We start from the raw sequence: 22,407 nt of genomic DNA, 5'->3' as shown, positions 1-22,407 counted from the left end.
AATACATACACATTATTACAAGGTTCTGTATAGAAGAATAATATTGTCTCATGCCTATAGCTTTACACTAAGGAACAATCTTAATATAAAGCATCAAAAATTGATGGGGGAAAAATAAGTAGCTGAGTTTCAATTCAAGTTAGCATAAAACTACAGTTATCCCTTCTACACTACAGGGGTTACGGGTGTGGTGTCTCTTTGATGTGAAAAATCTGGGTAATATTTTTTGGCCTTCCTTTCATACCAGAGCAGAAGTCTGAATATTTTTTCTTTTATGGGGTGCTTACAGTATCTTACTGTAAAATTTGGGTTGATCACTAAACATATATTTTATATATTTCTGGGTTTCTAAACTTTTTTTGTCATCTGCTGGCCTCTGTGTGTTGTCCGCAGTTTCCACAAAAATTCCCATTCAATTTCTTATGCTGACCTGTGATACACTGAAACCATGACGGGGACAGTCACAATGGGGTAGAGATAACTGTACAGTAGATGTATAGGACTATGGTCAGGCTATAAAATTTCCAGAATTCAACATTTCAGAGAATACTTACACAATGTTCCCTCTGCTTAATGAGTATAAAACAATCTGGGCCCATCCTCAAGGAGTTTTTAATCTCACTGGCACCACAGGCCACACAAAATATGGCTATAAAATAATGGGACTTCACGTCAGACTTTGTTCTACCTATATGTTTTTTTTTGTAACATGGAAATGATCCTGGCTCTTTGAAGGCTATGCCAGCAAAACACAAACTCCTGGAGGTCCTACACCAAGACAGAAAGAATATGGATCTAAGGATGGATGTGATCTTTTGTCCAAGACCCATCAATAGACTGGCTTCGTGAGGACAATTAATTTTGCAGCCACAGTATCTCGTGAAGATCATCTATGAAGTCATAGTAGGAATTGCATATGTGAAGAGAATAACCTACCTACACCAGAGAAAAATCGTGGATACTTTAAGTATTGAATATGTATCAGAACATATCTCCAAATGAGCATCAACCTCCCAAAGTGTTCAGAATGAACACTTTGTGTATTTGAACGATGTAGCCCTGGTAAAGTGTTGCAGCAACTGCCTATAGAGCCAACTTGTGGGTCACAAAAGAAGACACCTCATTACTTTATAGTCACTGTTTGCCTTCGACTAAAAACAGCCATTACCCAGCCTGATCCTGAACTTCATTTATCAAACTTGGCTCCAGTCGCAAACATATGTATCTACAATCTCACTGATGTAGATACTCCTTCCAAAAATCAAAGTCATAGTCCCCACCCATATCTTTTTATTCTGTGTAACTTTTGCCACCCTTATTCCCCTGAACCCTCCATAGAAGCTCCACTCAATGTGCTGGTAGTCTTTCTGTTGATGTCTTGACATTGTGCGCATACCAATGTAAAATGAGAGTCTGTGTATCAGTTATCCTTTACTCTCACTACAAGAACATCTACTTTCCTGATCATACATCTCTCCAATGACTTCCGTTATACTACTCTTATCTTGCACAATACTTGGTCAGTAACATACTGCATCCTAATCACGTCCCCAATGTACTTCTCCACTGTCCTTCGATAGCCCTTAATTTTCATTCTTCAGGAATGGTGGATCATTCATACAGTAATATAGTAATACAGTCATATAGTAATACACAGTCAAATAGTAATACAAGAAAAACATGGTTGTTAAAAGTTGGGCCTTTGATTCAGGAAGAGATTTGGGGTCATTAAAGCACTGCACTGTATCTCAAAGACAATCCAGCCCTTTCTCCCACTGTTCAATTCTGGGACCAGGTCACTGTCTATTTGCAGTGCCTGTCCAAAATATTTATACTGAACAACTAATTCTATGGATTATCCGTTCAAGCAAACACGGTAATCCAGACAACAGATATTCTTTGTCCACTTGGTTTTTCCAGTGCGGACAGTTAGGCTGAACCCTTACATGACCATAGGTCCAATGCTGGAGAGCTTGATCCAATCACCACAACGTCATAAACAGGGGCCTACAAGCTAGAAAAAATTCTCTCCCATTTAGACTCTATGCTGTACATTCTCTATGATACTTGCAAGTATCTTCGGTGAGCCTACATCTCACCATTACCATTTTAACTGGGACTAATCAGGGCAGAGAGTAAAGTATTTTGTTTTAAAAATTTTCTATTTTAAAAATATTCAAGGGGCAGCTAGGTGGTACAGTGGATAGAGCACCAGCCCTGGAGTCAGAAGGACTTGAGTTCAAATTCGGCTTCAGACACTTGACACTTAGTAGCTGTGTGAACCTGGGCAAGTCACTTAACCCCACTGCCATTTTTTTGGGGGGGGTAAGGCAATTGGGGTTAAGTGACATGCCCAGAGTCACACAGCTAGTGTTATGTGTCTGAGGCCGAATTTGAACTCAGGTCCTCCTGACTCCAAGGCCAGTGCTCTATCCACAAAAAATTTTTTTTCAAGGAATCTTTTATATACACAGAAGACATTTTATAAGACAGCCTTAAAAGTGACTAATATTTTGCTTTGCTGAATATTTTTTAATAATCAACAACATTAAGATAATGTACTCCCTACATCTTTCAGTCAACTGTATAAGCCTGACAATTCCCTTCTCATACTTTCATCATCAAGGATGCTTTTGGAAAGTGAGTAGAATATTGTTGTAAACATTTGTAGAAATGGTTAAGTAGGCATACAGGTCAGTAGTTATTAATATTCTCTTGATTACATTTTGATAAAGATGAAGTCCAAGGTCCATTTTTTCTGACCCTTACGGCTTCCCCTTTCAGATACCTTGAGAATAAATCCCTTAATGCCCTTAAAAATGTGTCACCTCCAGTTAAAATATATCACCTCAGCACACAGCTCCTCTGGGAATATTTTATCCAGTCAAGCTGCTTTTCCTATCTCTTTTTTCTTAATGCCGTTTCATCCTTTTAATGCAGCACACCTGAGATTATGATATCATGGTGGTTTCTAAAAACTCTACTGAAATTGTCAATGGCCACCAATAACAACCATCACCAAATTCAATGGCCTTTTTTTCATCCTCTTTCACATAATTTCAAAGAGGCTTCAGAAGGCATCTTGTCCAACCTGTACATAAATCTCCTCTACAACATACCTAGTAAGTGGTTACAAAGTCTATATTTGAAGAACTCTAGGGAAAGGGAGCCCACTATCTCCCAAAATGACCAACTTTTACATAGCTCTGATAAACTGCTTTAGTTCTGACCTCCTCTGAGTCGAAAGTATATATCAATGAATTTTAGAGAAGATTTTTATAGGTGAAGAAGTACGAAGAGTTTAAATGACTTGTCCCGGGTAACGCAACGATGGGACTTTGACAAACTTTCTTGCTTTGTTATTTCTACCCCACCATTCTATCTCTCAATGATCTATTACAGACTTCTTAATTGATCCCATTTCAGCAAGACCCCAGAAACACAGAAAACATAGCATACTATACTATGAATTAAGGGTTTATTATGTGCAGAGCACACTGCTGAGGAGAATGAAAGTTTAATTATTTTCCTTATTTTCATGGTTGAAGTCTTGTAGGGGGTAAGACATCAACATAAATCTATAAATACTTTGTGTAATAGGGCAGCCAGGTGCCAAGCCTGGAGTCAAGAAGGCCTGAATTAAAATTTGACCTCAGGTACTTCATAGCTATGTGACCTTGGGCAAGTCACTTAACTCTGTTTGCCTCAGTTTTCTCATCTGTAAAATGAGCTGGAGAAGGAAACTGTAAACCATTCCATTATCGTTGCCTAGAAAACCCCAAATAGAGTCATGAAGAGTCGGACATGACTGAAACAAGTGAACAACAGTAAAATATAATGTGTGAAGACACTACTTTGATCTCCAAATTGAGAGCAGACAGATGTAGGGTGCAGAATGGAACATATTTTTATATACAGCCAATGATAGATTTATTTCTTTTGCTTGCCTATAGTATTTGTTACAAGGAATTTGTTTTTTTCTCTCTTTTCTTTCAATGGGATGGTGGGTGGATTGAGAGAAAATAAACTTCTGTTAATTAAAAAAAATAAAAAGAGAGGTTGGGGAGTACTAGAGATATGAATGCTGCATGCACTTTTAGATGAGGTCACTGTATTGTTAATTTAGCTTGTTTTACTTTGTTACAAGAGATCTCTGAAGGAGTGGGGTGGGGAAAAAGAACGTGTAAATGTTTGTATTGTGAAAACAAAGCACATCAATAAAACCTTGAAAAATAAAATAAACCAAATAATTCTCCCTTTTATCTGCTTTCTAAATTGTGGTTTTTGTAGGTGAAATTTCTCATACTGCAAAACCTGATTTGCATAAAATATCTCTTCCTTCTCTTCTCCTGTTCCATAGTTCTGGAACACCTAACCTGGGCCCCTGGGAATCCTGCAAAAGTGAGGTGTGGGAACAAGTAGAGAATCACAGCTATCTTCAAGTATTCAAAGGGCTATTATATAGAAGAAGGAACAGACCTGTTCTGCTTGGCCCTAGTTCATGCCTTCTCACCTCGTGTGATATTTGGCCGTTATCTTTACACATATCCACCACATAAATTTATCCAAAGTGCTAGAAGTCTTCTGGTTCCTTTAATTTCTCCCTAAGTGTTTTTAGATTGTGCTGCCACCGACGATTTCTTCCATGTGCATACAATCAGAACCACTTTTCTTTCAGTGACACTTTCAGCGTCAGCTACACTTCCAAACAAAGCACACTGGTAATGAGGTAGTGAAGTCCAGGTCTCTTAGTTCTACCTCTCCATACAAAGCCAATGCTTTCCTGACACAGCTTTGGAAAGCCCAGAATCATCGCCTTGGCACACTGAGATAACAAACAGCAGCATGATATGATCTTAGGAGAGTGGTTTCAAGGTAGGTCGAAGAGATACAGTTCCTGCCATCAAGGAACTTATAATCTAGTTGGGAAGATGTCACACAAATAAATTACATACAAAACCAAATATAAAATAGCAAGTACAAGGGGCTATATAAAGATTCCAGGATGGGGAGATTACTTTCTATGAAGGACAGGTCTCTCTCCAAAAGAGATAGAAAGGAATTCATGCTAGCCATTAGGGACAATACAGTGGTAGGAAAAGGCAAAATGGGTTTTGCAAACAGTAAATAGTACAGTTTGGAAGATATGTAAACAACAAGAATCAATGTAAGGGATAAATATAAGAAGTTGTGCATTTTTTCTTAACGTTAAATACACATGACTGTCAAGAGTAAACTGTAATAGTATAAATGTAGAAGAGAGACCAGTTCATCAGGAGGCAATTCAATTGCAATATTCCATAAGAAATGGAAGGAAAGCCAGGGCTAGGTAACAGCAGGAGGAATGGAAAAGGCAGATTAGACACCCTGTGGAGAAAAAAATCAAGAGAATTTAGCAGCTGAATGTATTTTTATTTTTCCTTCACCCACGATAACCAAAGATAACTTCAAGATACCTAGTCTGGTTGACCAGAAGGATGGGGAATACAATTTAAAAAAATGAAATTAGGTAGCAGCTCAGTTTTGGAAATTATGAGTTTGAGGCTTTGGAGGTGGCACCCAGGTAAAGACAGTTCATCATTTGGGAAAGATAAGAAGTGTAGTGGAAAGGGTCCTGATCTGGAGTGGTGATATAGATTAGAATCCTCCCCCTGACTGACTAGCTGTGTGACCCTGGACAAGTCATTTTACTTCTCTGAGCTTCACGTTCCTCATCTATAAAAGATAATACTTATACTATTTATCTGGCTATGTTAATGTAAAGAAAACAATTTTTATACTTTAAGTAGCTAAACACGCTATTATTAAAGTAGCTAGATAAACATGTTATTAAAGGACAGAGATAGAGATATGGAAGTGGATAAAATTAAAACGAAGATAAAATGCAGAGAGAAGAAAACCAAAGAAAGAACAATGGAGAGAAAGAGGCAGGAAGAACCAGTGAAGACAAGCCAGAAAAGGATTAGCAACAAAAGTAAAATAACTAGAAGGTTCATGAAAGCCAAAGGAAAAGAAAGGATTAAAAAGGAAGGAGGGTAGTCAGTGTCAAACAAGGCAGAAAGGTCAAAGAGAGTGAGGACTGGGAAAAGGCTTTCATATTTCGTTAACTAGCCTAGAGAAAGGTCAATTTGTTTTGGCAACTAGGAGCCAACTGGTGACTTTTTAGAAATGGGTGCTTCTTAAAGGTGGGAGGTCAAATTTTCAATAGGATAAGAAAAATTGAGATTAGTCTTTCAAGAATTTGACAAGGAAGAACAACATGAAACAATAGCAAGGGGGCTAGCAGGTTGGAGGAAAAGTTTTGTTTTGGAGGAAGGATATTTGGTTTTGCTTTTTTTTTTTTTTTTTTTGAGCACAGGGGAGCCTTGAATAGACTGCAGGCAAAGGCAAAGGAACTGGTAGAGAGGGAAAATTTAAAAGATAAGAGAGGAGATCATTAATGAAGCAAGATATCAGAGAAGGTGGGAAGGGAGAAGTTCAGATCAACTAACAGCACAGGTAAATAGGTTAGTCTTGGCAAGGAAAAAGACTAGGAAGGAAACTGTCTCCAGAGACAGAGGAAGAATTGGTAGGTAAAGAAGTTTTGAATATGGACAGAAGGGAATCAATCAATCAACATTTACTAAGCATCTACTATGTCCAAGTCACTGTACTAAGCGCTGGAAATACAAAAAGAGGCAAAAAACAGTACGTACTGGCCCTCAAGGACTCAGTTGACTAATCTCAGATATAGATGAATGATGAAATAATGCTACACTTCTCTTCCTCACAGGGTCATATTTTCTTATTAGACCCCCACAAGAACTCTGTGAAGAAAAACAGGCATTACCCCCTATATTTCATAAATGAGAATATTAGAGCTCCGAGGCTGTGACTTCTAGTCAGGTCACAAGATTGGTAGTGAACAGAGAACTGGAACTCAGGTTTTTTGACTTCTTATCTGGTAAATCCTTGAGGGAAGCAGTACAATTCTCTTAATTTCAATTTTCTCTACCAAGCTGCAAGAAAAACAACAACAACAACAACAAAAAATCCCACTGACTAGTAAGTGTCTGAGGTGGGATTTGAGCTAAGGTTTTCCTGACTCCAGGCCTAGCACTCTATCCACTGTGCCACCTAGCTGCCCCCATCTACCTATTCAACATCTATTTGATATAATAATGGATAACTTGGAAACTCAATAGCAAGAGGAATAAATGACAATAGGGGAGGGGAAGCCTTTTTATATAAGTGTTTATTATATTTTACGAATTCTTGATTTGTTCACAGACTTATATTGGTTTAAAAGTGCTGGGGCAAAATACTCAAAAGTTAAAATCAGACTGATGAAACAGGATGTTTTAAAATCTATACGTAAGGATCTATATGAGGGTATGCAATTAACTAGTTAAAGTCTATTAAACTAACAATGAGCTGACTCATCGATAAGGGTTCTTCACTTCTGCCTAATTTTTTCAATTGTGACAAATTTTTATCTTCCTAGCCAATATATTACTGGTTAGACAGATTTTTTTATGTAGATTTACTCATAGCTAAAATGCTTACCAACATTTTCCTAGTATAGTTTATCTCATGCCTCAAAGAATTCAGACTGATAATTTATAAAAATGAAATGACTATAGCAAACCAAGTGAGATCAATGGTTAAATCAAGCCAACTCTTATCTTTTACGACCTGTGCTTAATTCTAGTCAGGTTCTAAACAGTTTAGAACAAAATCTTTCAAATCCTTTTTTAAAAAAGAAGACCATGCACATGTATAACCTATATTGAGTTGCTTGCCTTTTCAATGAGGGTAGGTGGGGAGGGAAGAAGGGAGAAAATTTGGAACCCAAAGTTTTAAAAACACATGTTTAAAAAAAATGTTTTCACATGCAACTGGGAAATAAGAAATACAGGAAATGGGGTACAGAAATCTATCCTGCCCTACAGGAAAACAGAAGGGGAAGGGGATAAGAAAAGGGGGGGAGAGATAGCAGGGAAAGCAGACGAGGGGAAGGGTTATTCAGAATGCATGCCATCTTGGGGAGGCACGAGGTGGAGTGAAAATTTGGAACTCAAAATCTTGTGGAAGTAAATGTTGAAAACTAAAAATATATAAATTTATTTAAAAAAAAAAAAGACCAAAGTCATTTCTGAAGTGCTACAGCACTTTTCAAAGTACTAAACAAATACTTCACCATCACAGAAGAAATATACCTATACCATGAATCTAATTATATGACTGCTGGGTCTTGTTTTGAGCAAGATCAAAAATTCTCCTAAAATTATCCAAACTTTCTATATCTCCAATTTTCTACTTGATCAAGCACAATCATAAAGATGTCATCTGTTTCTTCAGTGTCAGTGAGATTTTTTTATTTCAGGGGATGTGGATTCTCTTTACTAAAGTAAAGGCTGTAACCCATTTTCTCAACCTAGGCTATTCCATCCATGTCATCCTATTAATTCCTCCCAAGGACTGGCCCAGTCTGAGAGAGGCCCTCATACAAGTCCTTCAATATTCTGTGAGTATAAATTCTCCTCTTTTGAAGAGAGGGGTGAGGTGTTATGCAAAAAACTGAAGATCAGAAGCCACAAGATATGGACTAGATTGCCCAGGAGCTGCACTGGTACCCAAAGAATGCTATAGCCCATCTCAACTCATTATATCTCTCTCCTATCCTAGGCCACAAAGAACAGCTAACTTAGTAAGAGGGTAGAGAGAGCCAAACAAAGTAACCTCTGTGAATACCTCTAACAAGGAACCTTGCGCACCCTCAAACATGTATTGTCATACTTGTTTGTGACCCACCACTCGCCCTAGTCTGGAAAGGTAGTAAAAGAGTATTTAGACTTCTAGAAACTGATCAATTTCAAGTTGGTTGTCCCACCTCAAAAATATCAATCTTAAAATAAAGTCAGGTTATATTGGCCTGAATCTAGCTGGCAAACTGCAGAATCAATTTCTAGATCTTAACTTGCAGACTTGTTCTGAAGATGTAGGCCAACTCACTTAAAAAGTGAGCATTTAAAAAAATTTTCCTTAGGGCAGCAAGAAGGAGAGAAGGAGAAGGAGGAAAAAGGGGGTTTGGACCTCTGATTCTGTTAGTTTAGGAACTCCTGGTGTGAAATCCGTTCTGTAGATCAACATCAACCAAATTTTATTAACTCAGAGTTGCCTAGAGCTCTGATTAAGTGAATCCTGATTTCACAAATGAAAAAGCTAGTACTCAAAAGTTTTATCTTATGTGTCTATGTCTTATGTGTCTAAGAGTCAGGGAGGCCCAAGTTCAAATCCAGCCTCAGACTCCAGCTGTGTGACCTTGGTCAACCTCTCTCAGTTTCAGTTTCCTCAGATGTAAAAATAACACTTACCTCCCAAGTTGTTGTGAGAATCATACAAGATAACATTTGTAAAAGTTTGTGCTCTTTTCCACTGTATCAAACTCATTCTCCATTTGCAAATTAAAAGTACATAAATTTCTGTCATTCTGAAGTCAAACTTATTATACAACCTCATTTAAAAGATCCAGGAATTTTAGAGCATTCCTGTATTTTACACTAGGACTTCCTTATATTGTGCTCCACTATATCATGGAATTTAACCTAACACTCAAATTCTATCATTAAAAACAGTAACATCTTTAGACTTTTCTGCTCTCTGAAAAGAGGGTGAGGGAGAGGGAGAGGTACATAGAAATGTTAAGTCTAAGCCAAAAAAACCCAACATTAAAGTGTCCCAATATACTATTAAATCTTACACACACACACATCTATAAATATATAAAATATTTTAAATAATAAAAGTATGAATTAAATACATATATGCGTGTAAGATTTAATATATACATATATGTATTTAATTTATATTTTTATTTTTTAAAAACATTTTATATATTTATAGATACATATATGTGTGTGTGTGTGTGTGTGTGTGTGTATAGATACAGATACATGTCTCTCCACTGATCTAAGCCCCAAAGTTCTCATGCAACAGGTAGTTTGCAAAATTCTGAAACAAAATACTCTCTAACTGGAATTTCACCAAGATTAAAACACATACCCATAGGTTTATATTAGTTAAAGCTAGAAGTGTCTAATTTCTCTCTCAATCCTTGTATAGCCTAACGGTGTCACTTGGTACACTGAAGCACATGATCACTATCTCTTGTCTGGTTTAAGTGTTTAGTGGATGGTGGAGGCAGCTAAAATCAAAGTGCCATTATTTTATGTACAAGGATGGAAGCCAAATATTCAAAATACATTAGAAACTTCAAAATTGTTATCTTCTATTTTCACATTAGAACAGCAAGAAGGTATGTTTAAGTGTCATTCAAAACATAAGTTTACTTTATAGGCCTGCTTAACTGGTTGAGTTTCTATAGTCCTTGGTTCTTATTTATCTTACAGAGTTTAGCGACCTGTGCACAAGATTCCTATTTGTTACACTGTTTAATATTAGAATGTCTTTAATACATATTGACACTTGCAAAAGTAAATGTGTTAGAATATACATTATATTGTACCAAAAATTCACTTTTAGCCCACTTCTCTTTTGGCCCAAGAAGTGTCATTAAAGAGCCCTCACCTAACAGAATTCAGAATATTTCAAGTACTATTGTACACAGGAGATTTCTGAATTTTTGAAATAAGCACCAATAAGAAATCGAGCACCAATGGAAAAATAATTGGGTCTTTGCATCCAAAACACACTGTGTGTAATACGAATATATATATATATACACAAACACCAGGTACACAATTACCAGAGACCTAGTATAACAGCAATAATATCTAGCATTTTATATAATACTTTGAGATTTAAAAATCATTTTACATGGTTTCTCATTTTATTCTGAAATTGGATCCCAATTTGAGCAGGAAAATTTGATAGAGTTGATAAAAATCTGACTGAAAAAACTTCTCTTCTAGTTTAAAATTTTATTTGCTTTTGTATTATTCTCTTACTTGACTATTTTTCACAGGATCAAAAGTTCTACAGATATCTTAAAACATCTATTCCAAGTCCTTCATTTTACAGATGAGGAAACTGAGGCCCAGGAAGTTTAAATAAGTTGCCCAAGTTGCTTGGCAAGATCTACACTAACCCTTCCCAGGGAAGGGAGAGAAAGAGAATAACTATACACTCTTACCTCCACTTCCATACCAATGTTTACACTGTAATTCAGTGAAGTGCACTTTAACTAAACAAAATAATTCCAGAAGAATACATTAAAAAAAAAACTTACAGAGGTTTTTCTATCAGTTGGCTGACTTCACAGAGAACAGCAGCAAGAACCAAAGGCCAGACACAGGCAACAAATGAAACTGCCTATAACCTACCTGGTCATTTCAAAAACCTTCCAGACAGTCCAGTTCTGCCAATCAGAATATATTCCAAAGACTCAAAGAACAAAATGAAACTTGCATAAATACTTAGTCATCACCAGGCTATTAAATTAGATGTCAGTTTCACACAGCCAGGACCTAGCCCAAGTTCCTGATTTCAGAAGCCCAAACCAACCCATCTCCTGTAGACACTCGCTACCCAAGCGCTGTTAATTAATACTGTGCTGATTTCATGGGATCTCCCTCATCAGAATGTGTGCTCGCTGAGGACAGGGGCTGGCTTTTGCCTCTCTCTTTGTATCTCCACGGTGCCTGGCACACAGCAGGTGCTTAAAAATGCTCCGTTTATCTGCCACACACGTAAACTTCATAAATGATTTTATCTATCTGGAACATAATAAAGACTTTACCTCCCAGTAACTGCTTAATAAAGGTTTCATCTATCTACCGGGCACACAGTAAGCGCTCAACGCAGGCTTTACCTCTCTGCCACAAGTAAGCTCCTAAGGCTTTATCTATCTCGCCAGCACATAGTAAGTGCTTTGCAGCTCTTCATCTATTCGGCACATAGTAAGCGCTTAATCAAGTCTCTATCTCTATGCCACAAGGTAAGCTCCTAAAGCTTTATCTATCTAGCTGGCACACAGTAAGGTCTTCATAAATGCTTCATCAAGCAGGCATGTAGTAAGCGCTTAATATCAAGTGTCCCCAAAGTCTTAGTGCAGCTTTACTGCATTTGGGGGGCACCCCTAAACGCCTGGTGACTACCGACCAACGCGACCCAAGAGGAGCCAGGGGAGCGGGGGGCCGTGCACGACACGCGAGGCCCAGAGGCCAGCGTGCTCCGAGGGGCCCCCGTCCCCGGCACCCCAAGGTGACAGACAGGGCGGCCCGCGGCCCCCACCGCGCCTCCAGGCCCGGCGCGCACCTGCAGGGTGGTGATGTGCTTGTCGTTGAACTTGTTCTCGCAGTAGCGCAGCACCAGCGACGTCTTCCCCACGCAGCCCTCGCCCAGCAGCACCACCTTGAACGAGTAGGCTCGGCCGCCGCTCGCCCCGGCCCCGCCGCCGCCGCCGCCTCCTCCGGCCGCCGCCGCCGCCGCCGCCGCCGCCATCCTGCCCGCCCGCCGCTTCCCCTCCGAGCCGAGCTCCCACCGCAGCGCAGCCCCGGCGGCGCCTTCACATCCGAGGCCCGACCCCGCCGCCGCCGCCGCCCGTGGCTCAGGCCAGGCCCCGCCGCCGACAGCGACAACGACAATGACAGCGACGGCGACGACGCCGGCCTGCCGGCCCCCACCGGGCGAACAGGACCTCGAGCGCCGAGCCGAGGTCCGAGAAGGGACCGCGCTCCACGTCAGGGGCCTGGGGGAAGAGCGCTCCCGCTCCGACTGCCTCTAATGGCGTCTTCTTCCTCCTACGTCACGCGCAGCGCTCACGTGACGGGTGGGCGGGGCTACGGGAGCAAGCCCGGAAGAGACGCGCTACCGCCCGCTCGCGGATGAGGCAAGACTCCAAGGCGCCCGCCCCCGCGGGCCGGGCTGGCGTCTGGTTAGCGCCGGGGACCACGCCCGAGCTCTAACCTCCGGGCCTTTGCACAATCAGTCCCCCACCCCCCCCGGAATGCACTCCCACCTCACTGATACATTTTATTTATTTACATTAAAAATACATGTATATATATGTGTGTGTATATATATATATACTTATTTATATAAAGCTGCAATGAATCATATAGCAAATACATTAGTTTTACATAGGAAATACGTCAGTAAATTAGTATTTATTAAGAGCCTATCATTCGCCTAGCACTGTGCTAAACTCTGGCATACAAAAAAGACAAAAGCCAGGCCTGCCCTCAGGGAACTCACAGTCTAATGGGAGAGACAGCATGCAAACAACTATGTACAGCAAGCCACATAGAGGATAAATCTGGTTGTGTTATAGGAAAGGCACTAAGTCTAAAGAGGACTGGGGAAGGCTTCTTGAAAAGGTTGGATTTAAGCTGAGAGGAAGCTAGGACTGACAGCCAGGAAAAAAGCTGGGAGAGGAAAGCTGTTTTTCGTCCCCTCCCTTTCTTTTTTCTTATTTTTTCTCCCCAAATTTAATTATATTATTTTTTCCCAATTAACAAGCATTTTCTCTCCCTTCCCTGTCCCCTCACACACTATAAAAAGAAAGAGAAAAAAAAACACCTGATAAACATTCACAGTCCAACAAAACACATTCCTAGACTTGGGAATATATGTCTCATTCTCTTTTTAACATCCATCACTTAAACGTCTTGCTCTTTATTTGACGTCGATCATCGCTGTAGCAATAGATAGATAGCAGCTTTATCTTCGGCCTTCTGAAATCTTGGTTTGTCCTTGCATTTACCAGAGTTCCAAAGTCTTTCAAAGCTGTTTTTCTTTATAATGTGCTTGTTATATAAGCTGTTCTCCTGGTTCTGTTCACTTCACTCCGCATCACTTCATAGAAATCTTCTCAGTTTGCTCTGAAACTGTCCATTTCCTCGTTTCTTATAGAGCACTAATATTTCAGTGCATTCAAATACTATAATTAGTTAAACCATTTTCCCAATAGGTAGGCACCCTTGAGAGCCGTTTTTGTTTGTTGGGTACACTTTATAGTTGATCAGGGAGGATTTCCTGGTAAATCAATGAGAGAATATTTACACCTACTTTATAGAATGTTGAACATAGTTTTGCTGCTTGAAATAAGTGTAGGCATAGAATGATGTCTCTAATTTTATGACACGTTGTTGGTCATAACTGTTTTATCCTAAATCCTTTTTCAGGAATCCAAAACCCAGAAATCATATTTCTATTGGAAATTAGAATCCGCTCTGTGAAGCTCTATATAAGCACAGGGCTTTCAGGAGTGTATTACCACAAAAAAACTATTACATTTTAGCATCCTTTGATTATTTCTAAATTCAGATCAAAAGGCCACCTCCTCCTACATGAGGCCTTCTTCAATTCCCCTGCAGCTGCTAACACCTATTTCCATCCTCTTCTCCCAAAATGATATCTTTATTTTGAGGGAGATGAGTTACCACAGGGGCAGCTAGGTGGCACAGTGGATACAGTGCTGGGCCTGGAGTCAAGAAGCAAATCTGGCTCCAGAAACTTACTAGCTAGTAAGTGACCCTGAGTGAATCACTTAACCCTGTTTGCCTCAGTTTCCTCATCTGTAAAATGAGCTGGAGAAGGAAATGGCAAACCAGTCCAGTATCTTTGCCAAGAAAACCCCAAATGGGGTCACGAAGAGTCAGACATGTCTCAAAATCGAATGAACAGCAGTAGCAAAAAGTTAACACAATGGATAAAGCACTGGTCTTGAGTCAATACAGGCATTCAGATACTGCTACAAACACTTACTAGCTGTAGGACTCTACATAAGTCACATAACCTTTCTCAGCCCCAGTTTCTTCATCTGCAAAAAAGGAGATAATAATAGCAGTTAGCTCTGTGCTTTATGGGAACCCAGCTAAATTATGAACCTAATAGCCTTCCCCTCCCTAGAGAGTCCCCAGACACTGAGGTAGTGCAAAGTGGGGGGAAGGTGATGTCTCACATGTGGGGAGAGTATGTGTGTTTGTATATCTGAGATAATCCCTTGAGGTAAACATTTCTGTGTAAAATTTCATGTGTTACGTATCTACAGACAACTCAGGGAGTTGTGAAGAGCAAATGACATAATATTTCTAAAGCCCTTTGCAAACCTTAAAGTACTATTGCTATTATTAGAGAGAGGAACCTGAATTGTTATTTATTGCGAGGGAAAACTCCCAGCTGAGGAAATTCCCTCTACCCACCTAATTCAGCAGCACCTTCTCTGTAATTTAGATTCTCAGGGAATTGCCAAAAGAACTGAAAGTCCAATGATTACTGAGGGTCACATGACCCGTTTGTCTGAGGCAGAATTTGAAGATGGGTCTTCCTGGTTCGAGACCAGCTACCTATCCACCATACCAAAGTTCCTTCTCTTGAAATGCTATTGTTATTATAATTTTTTGTAGATACTAGGAGCTTAATAAATACTTATGGATGGATTACTTCTCTGTAACCTGTGCTTCTTGGGGCATGCCCACTTTTAACCTGACGATTCCCTTGAGGGACCTTTTTGGGCACACCCAGGTTGCCTAACATGAACCCTGCTGCATCCATCCCCTACTATGTGGTTGGGGGTAGCCTCTTTTGATTGGCAGCCTGAGGCTTTAAAATTGGCAAGACTGAGTGAGTCTTTTGCTCCTTGGAGGGGCTGGGGTTCATACCCTTTTTCTGCCATATTTTCAGCTTCTCTCTTTTGGGGACTAATCAGCTGCTACATCCAGCATGCATGCCAAGAATTGAACCAGTAAGAGAGAAAAGTTTATCCTTCCCCTGCTCTCCTTCATTTACCCTCTCCTCTAAGCAATGGGCCTGGACGAATCAGTTTTGTGTTTGTCCTCAGTTTCTGGTGCTGGAGGTGATCCCCACAGGATTGGAAATTCAAGCCATGACAGTGGAACGAGGATTTCAGGCAGAGCACCATAGCCAGTCAACCCAGCATGGAAACCCTGAGAAGCCAGGGTGCCTGGGATTCCAACCCAAGGAGGATTTTAGACCTGGAACTGAATCTGTTCTCTGTGGGAACCAAGCTAAGCTATGTACCTAATCTACTCCCCTACCTCAGAGAATGAGTTGGTACAAAGTAGGGGAAGGATTATTGGTCACCCAAACTGGGAGAATATTTTGCATATCTGTCATTATGCCTTCTGAAGTCAATATTTCCGTGTAAAAGGTCCCATTTTACATTAGAAAGCTCCTTGTCTTGTAGAATTCAGATTGCAGAATAGTGCCAGTCCTTAGAGTCTGCCCACCAGGCTGGGTGTGTTTTACTAGGGTGGCAGCACAATCAGAACTCTGCTTGAGGTAGCGGATGGAAGATAATACAAAGAGGAGATGACCATAGTTTAAGCCTGAATTTTATCACTTACTAACCAGAAGATACTAAACAGGCAATTGAACTTCCTTTACATTCAGTTTTCTCATCTGTCAAATGAAGATCATGTGTGCCTTAGGCTACAACTTGATTCAGGGAAGCCCTTGGTTCCTTTTTTTTTTTTTTAAATTATTATTCTTTCAGGTGATATTTCTAGGAATCCCAAAGAAGAAAGGAAGAAGAGATACTGACTCCATTTGGAGATGATGGAAGAATATTAAAATCATATTCCTAGGCAGGTACAAGTTTCCATAAAGAGAAAAATATAATCAGAGAGAAGATATACATGCATACACACAGACACACACAATATATACATATATAGGTGGGAAAGGATTAGAAGTTAGGCTTCCTAGCTGTGTGACCCTGGGCAAGTCACTTAACCCCAATTGCCTTAAAAAAAAAAAGAAGCTAGGCTTCCACAACAGAACAAGGGAATTCTGAGAAGGACTTCCAAGATCTTGTGGATCGTCCCTCAACCAATCAGAAAGTGCCCCAAACATTCTGCAAACAACTATTTCCTTAAGAAAGAGCCCTGGAGGCTAAACCTGTTGCAACCTGTGGAGGTCAAGGTCAGGGCAAAGGCTTTTCTCCACTATGCTTGCTTGATAAGCTTATTGAATATTAACCGACTCACCCCGAGGGCAGAGATAGTTGCCATTTTTGAACATGGGACAAATGAACTGGGAGGAGATAACGTGACAAGGAGGAACATGGAGGAACATGGGATGTGCAGTTCAGGAAGAGTATAACTCAGATGAGCTGGTTCAATCCTGGCTCAGATGGGAGGAGTATGGATTTTACTAACCATTTAAAAGCCTTTAGGGCAGCTAGGTGGCACAGTGGATAGAGCACTGGGCCTGGATTCAAGAGGACCTGAGTTCAAATCCGGCCTCAGACACATAACACTTACTAGCTGTGTGACCCTGGGCAAGTCACTTAACCCCATTGCCTAACCCCCCCAAAAATAAATAAATAAAATAAAGTAAATAAAAAAATAAAAAAGGCATTTCTACCTCTGTACCAGTGCACACATGCCTCTAGGGTGCAGTGCATCCATTTCTCACAAAAAGTGTCATAAAGGCTTTCCTTCACATGTGCCTGTAGTAGATTTTTGTTTCAGATTTTTCTAACATATATATATGTATATACACACACACACACATATAATGTGTATATACACATATGTGTATATATATACATATATGTATATGTGCTGTTGTTCAGCTGTGTCCAACTCTTCATGACCTTGGATGGACCATACTGTCCATGGTGTTTTCTTGGCAAAGATATTGGAGTAGTTTGCCATTTCCTTCCCCAGTGGATTAAGGCAAAAAGAGTTTAAGTGACTCGCCCAGAATCACACAGCTAGTCAGTGTCTGAGATAGATTTGAACTCATATCTTCCTGCCTCCAGGCCCTGTGCTCTATCCACTGAGCCACCTAGCTGCCATATATGTGTGTGTATACACAATCCATATATACACATGTCTATAGGTATGTGCATGTACTCATCATACGTGCATATATACATATTATATATGTGTGTCGAGATAGATGTAGATAAGTATATGTATGTGGTTTTTGTTTATGATATGTGTATGCATAATCCTAACCTAGCAGAAACAAACTCTTGGGTCAAAATTGAGCCAAACCCATGAAAGGAGTGATTGGCTCCTCCTACCACTTGTCACATGTGAGAACCTTGTCTGATAACCAGAGAAACATGGAACTTCAGCCACTTGGTGGGTGGAAATCTTTAGTCCCTTGGGCTGTGCCATAACTCACTGGGACCACAAAACCTCCTTGGATTCCTCATAAGGTAAGAGGCAGTGTGGTATAATAGAAAGGGCACCGAATTTGGGAGTCCAAATCCTCAGTTCAAATCGAGCCTCAGACATTTATTGTATGTCCCTGGACGAGTCACTTAATCTCTGTCTGTCGCAGTTATTCATCTCTACAATGAGATCCCTTGCAGCTCTAAATCTGTGATCCTATGATCCTCCTCACTAACCTCTTGAAAAATAAAAGGTATTAACAGTTTAACAGTATGTATTATTGTACTCATAGCTACAGCCATGAACCATATAACACAACCTAAGCCATTAAAACCTTGTTCCAAAGTTCTCCTGTTTTCTACCTAGCTATGACAAAATACACATTCATTGGTTCATATATTTATAGGTAGAAGGTGCCTTAAAGGTCAAACCCTTTATTTTACAGATGAGGAAACCAAAGCCTAGCGAGGTGACATGATTTGTATAAGATTTTGCTGGCACTATGGCTAGAGTGCTGGGCCTGTAGTAAAGAAGTCTTGTCTTCCTGAGTTCAAATCTGACCTCAGACACTTACTAGCTGTGTGACCTTGGGCAAGTCACTTAATTCTGTTTGCCTTAGTTTATTCATCTGTAAAATGAGCCAGAGAAGGAAATGGCAAACCATTCCTGTATCTTTGCCAAGAAAACCACAAATAGGGTCCCAAAGAGTTGGACACAACTGAAAAATGACTCAACAACAACACAGGTCATAAGTGACAGAGATAGGATTCAAGCCTAAGGCCTCTGACTTGAAACTCAGGACTGTCCACTTCATCACACCATCTGGATGCCTCTTTCCCATTTGACTCTTGCTTATATTTTATCATTCACACCCATATTTAGTTGATATTTGCTGCTCTATTCCTCATCCTTGTCTTTGAACATTTCTAGTTTTTTGCAGCTATGAATAAAATATGGGGTAAGGTTCAGGATGCTATCTTTCCCAAGATAAGATTATAAAGATATTTACAATGAACCAAGTGAACAGCCATCTGGCCTTTCTGTAGACATCTAGAGAGTCCGGCTTAGAATTTTGTCTTGATATCAATTGTTTAAAGATTCTTCGTAGCTAATTTTACTGAGATACAATCCTGAAACCAGAAAAAGATTGCAAAACCTGAAAAATTCCAGTTATTGACAGTTGATTATTGACAGTTGTATATTTGATATATATTGATATGATATAATTGACAGTTATCTATTGGGCCACTAGGGTAGTTTTGAGACTAGGAGTGAAGTTCTAGATAGGGATATATATCTGATGAAGGGAGACTGCATTGTTTTATAATGGGTATGTGGGACAGCCACCCACACTATAGCACCTCACTCCTTTCTTACAGGATGCGTGGACTTGGTCTCTTGACTGGTTTACGCTCTCTAATCTTCCCTCACAGGGCCAGATTTAGATTCCCCATGCAGTCACATTCAAATTCTCTCAGTGTCATAGGCATAGTTCTGCTTCTTACTCACCATTTCAGATCTCTAGCTTCTACCAATGTGCGTCCATTAACCCAAAACCAGCTACTCACAATGATCACACATTTAAATCTTAAACATAGTGATTTGCTTAGAGATATGATAAAAGATATAATAACCCTTTAGTTACTCATATATTAAAGTGAATACATGAATAATAAATACATCAAGGTCCAGACATAAATCTGGATGACACTTTCTCACTGAAGTACTCAATATCTGTGGTAAAGAGGGGACACACAAACACACAATCTTATAAACCTACCAAGGAAGCACATGAGGGAGAAAAACCTATGTGCTTTAAGTAACTCAGCTTTGGGACTTCAGCGTTCTCTTTCTGTGTTAGAAACTAGCCATAAAAATTCCTTGATTAATCTAGATTTTTTTTGTTGATATCTTGTTAAGTAGACGTCCTTACTGCTAAACTGAGTTAATTCGTGATATGCTTGATAAGTAATGTTAGAAGGAAGCTGAGCCACAAGGGCCTCCGTAGACTAGTCAAGATAGAAAAAAAAAATGTCTAAGTTCATCCATGGATAAGTAAACTCCAAGCAGGTGCCTAAATGGAAAAATTTTTAATATAGGTAATTTTGGCTAAAATAAGCATTAAATGAAGGCTTGAATATGGAAAGTTTCTAAAGGAGACTTAACATACCATCTTAGCAGGTACCTGTGGAAAGAGAGCAGGGGTGGTATCATCAGCTTTTTCTCAAAAACATGAACTGATTGTACGTGAGTCTCAGATCTTTTGAAACTACCACTTTATCACATTCCCACTCCTAATTACTTCTTTGAATCACTGCTCAACCTTTTGGCCCCCATCATGGTAGCCATGGTTTTCAAGATTGGGCAAGAAAGAAAAAGATGACTACCTAGGTCTGAATATACTATAGAGGTAAAAAATCTACTCATGCTTTGGTATGGTTGCTAATGACTTCTTCTCTGTCTTTAGCAGTAGAACTGTAATGTTCAGCTATTATTATATCTGGCCTCATGGAAACTGTATATATTGGTCTAGCTTTTCACAACTGTAAAGTGTCATGTGTATTGAATTACAGGCAAATGCTATGGCTCAATGGGTAAGAAGTGAACCAGAAACACAATAGCAAAGAGTCCTAATTACATCCCTAACCTTACTTTCCGTATTTAATTTAAAAGTCACTTAGCAATGTAGTACCTCTATTTCTCTCCACGCAGAATTGGTTTATATTCTCAGGCTCTTTCATAGCCAAGTTTTTATATACTAATTACATTTGGAAACTGTTACAAGTTATAAGATCTTATTCCAATAAGTTTTCTCCCTAAGTACAAAACAGGGTATTTAAAAAGAAAAAGATATCCCAATACAGTGCTAATAACCCTCTCCCTACTCACCCCAAATAACCTCAAATAGCTTCCTCCCCTTCAAAGTGCTTTCTCTTACGTCCTATACTCAGATGGAATATACTAAGATATTCTGGGATAATATCAGTGCTCACATAACATCAGCAATCTCATATAGGATAGGTTATCCATGTGTAATCATGTAAGCATATTTCCCCATTAGTCATGTTGTAAGAAAAGAAACAGAACAAAAGGGAAAAGCCACCAAAAAAAAAAATAAGTGAAAATAGTATGCTTCGATCTGCATTCAGACTTTTCTGTAGATATGAATAGCATTTTCTATCATGAGTCTTTTGGAAGTGTCTTAGATCGGGCCTGCACAACCCGTAGCCCATGGGCCGCTTGTGGCACACCAAAGGATTTCCTCTAGATACTAAGAATGTTTCCCTCTACTTTTTTCACAGGCTGCCTGAAATTCTTTGTTGCGCAGGCCTATCTTAGATCATTGACTTGCTGAGTTAATCACAGTTGATCATCCTACAACATTGCTGTTACTGTGTACAATGTTCTTCTGGTTCTACTCACTTCACTCAACATCAGTTCATATAAGTCTTTCTAGGATTTTCTGAAATCCACCTGCTCATCATTTCTTGTAGCACAACAGTATTCCCTTACATTCATATATCACACCTTGTTTAGCCATTCCCCAGTTGATGGGCATCGCCTCAATTTCCAATTCTTTGTTAACACAAAAAGAGCTGCTGTAAATATTTTTGTACATGTGGGTCCTTTTCCCTTTTTTATGATCTTCTTAGGATACAAACCTAGTAGTGGTATTGCTGGATCAAAGGGTATACACAGTTTGATTGCCCTTTGGGCATAGTTGCAAATTGCTTTCCAGAATGGTTGGATAACAACTCCACCAACAATGCAGTAGAGTCCCAATTTTCCCACTTCTCCAACATTTATCATTTTCCTTCTCTGTTATTTTTTTTTGCTTTTTTTGGTGAGGCAATTGGGGTTAAGTGACTTGCCCAGGGTCACACAGCTAGTATCTTTCATATTAATGTGTATTAATGTATTAAATATGTATTAACAATACATATTGTCATATTAACCAATCTGGGAGATGTAAGATGGTACCTCAGAGTTGTTTTAATCTGCATTTCTCTAATCAATAGTGATTTAAGGCATTTTTTCATATGACTATAGATAGCTTTAATTTCTTCATCTGAAAACTGTCTGTTCATATCCTTTGACCATTTATCAATTGGGCAATGTCTTATATCCTTATAAATTTGACTCAGTTCTCTATATATTTGAGAAATGAGGCCTTTATCAGAAATACTTGCTGTAAAAATTGTTTCCCATCTTCCTGCTTTCCCTCTAATCTTGGTTGCATTGGTTTTGCTTGTGCAAAACCTTTTTAACTTAATGTAATCAAAATTATCCATTTTGCATTTCATAATGTTCTCTA

At 39.4% G+C, this 22,407-nt stretch overlaps 1 protein-coding gene across 1 annotated transcript in view; it reads right to left on the bottom strand.

Moving 5' to 3' along the window:
* The window catches only part of RAB21 (RAB21, member RAS oncogene family), a 76,474-nt gene that overhangs the window by 24,566 nt on the left and 29,501 nt on the right, over positions 1–22,407 (bottom strand). The window contains exons 3-4 of the mRNA XM_027872060.1: positions 12,753–12,904; positions 12,259–12,691 (exon numbers count right to left, since the gene is read on the bottom strand). Coding sequence (XP_027727861.1) covers positions 12,259–12,691; positions 12,753–12,904 — 585 coding nt within the window. The remainder of the gene's footprint in view (positions 1–12,258; positions 12,692–12,752; positions 12,905–22,407) is intronic.

Source organism: Vombatus ursinus, unplaced genomic scaffold (genome assembly GCF_900497805.2).
Source record: "Vombatus ursinus unplaced genomic scaffold, bare-nosed wombat genome assembly UNPS02003292.1, whole genome shotgun sequence".
Classification (NCBI taxonomy): domain Eukaryota; kingdom Metazoa; phylum Chordata; class Mammalia; order Diprotodontia; family Vombatidae; genus Vombatus; species Vombatus ursinus.
This window is presented reverse-complemented; position numbering and strand designations above follow the sequence as displayed.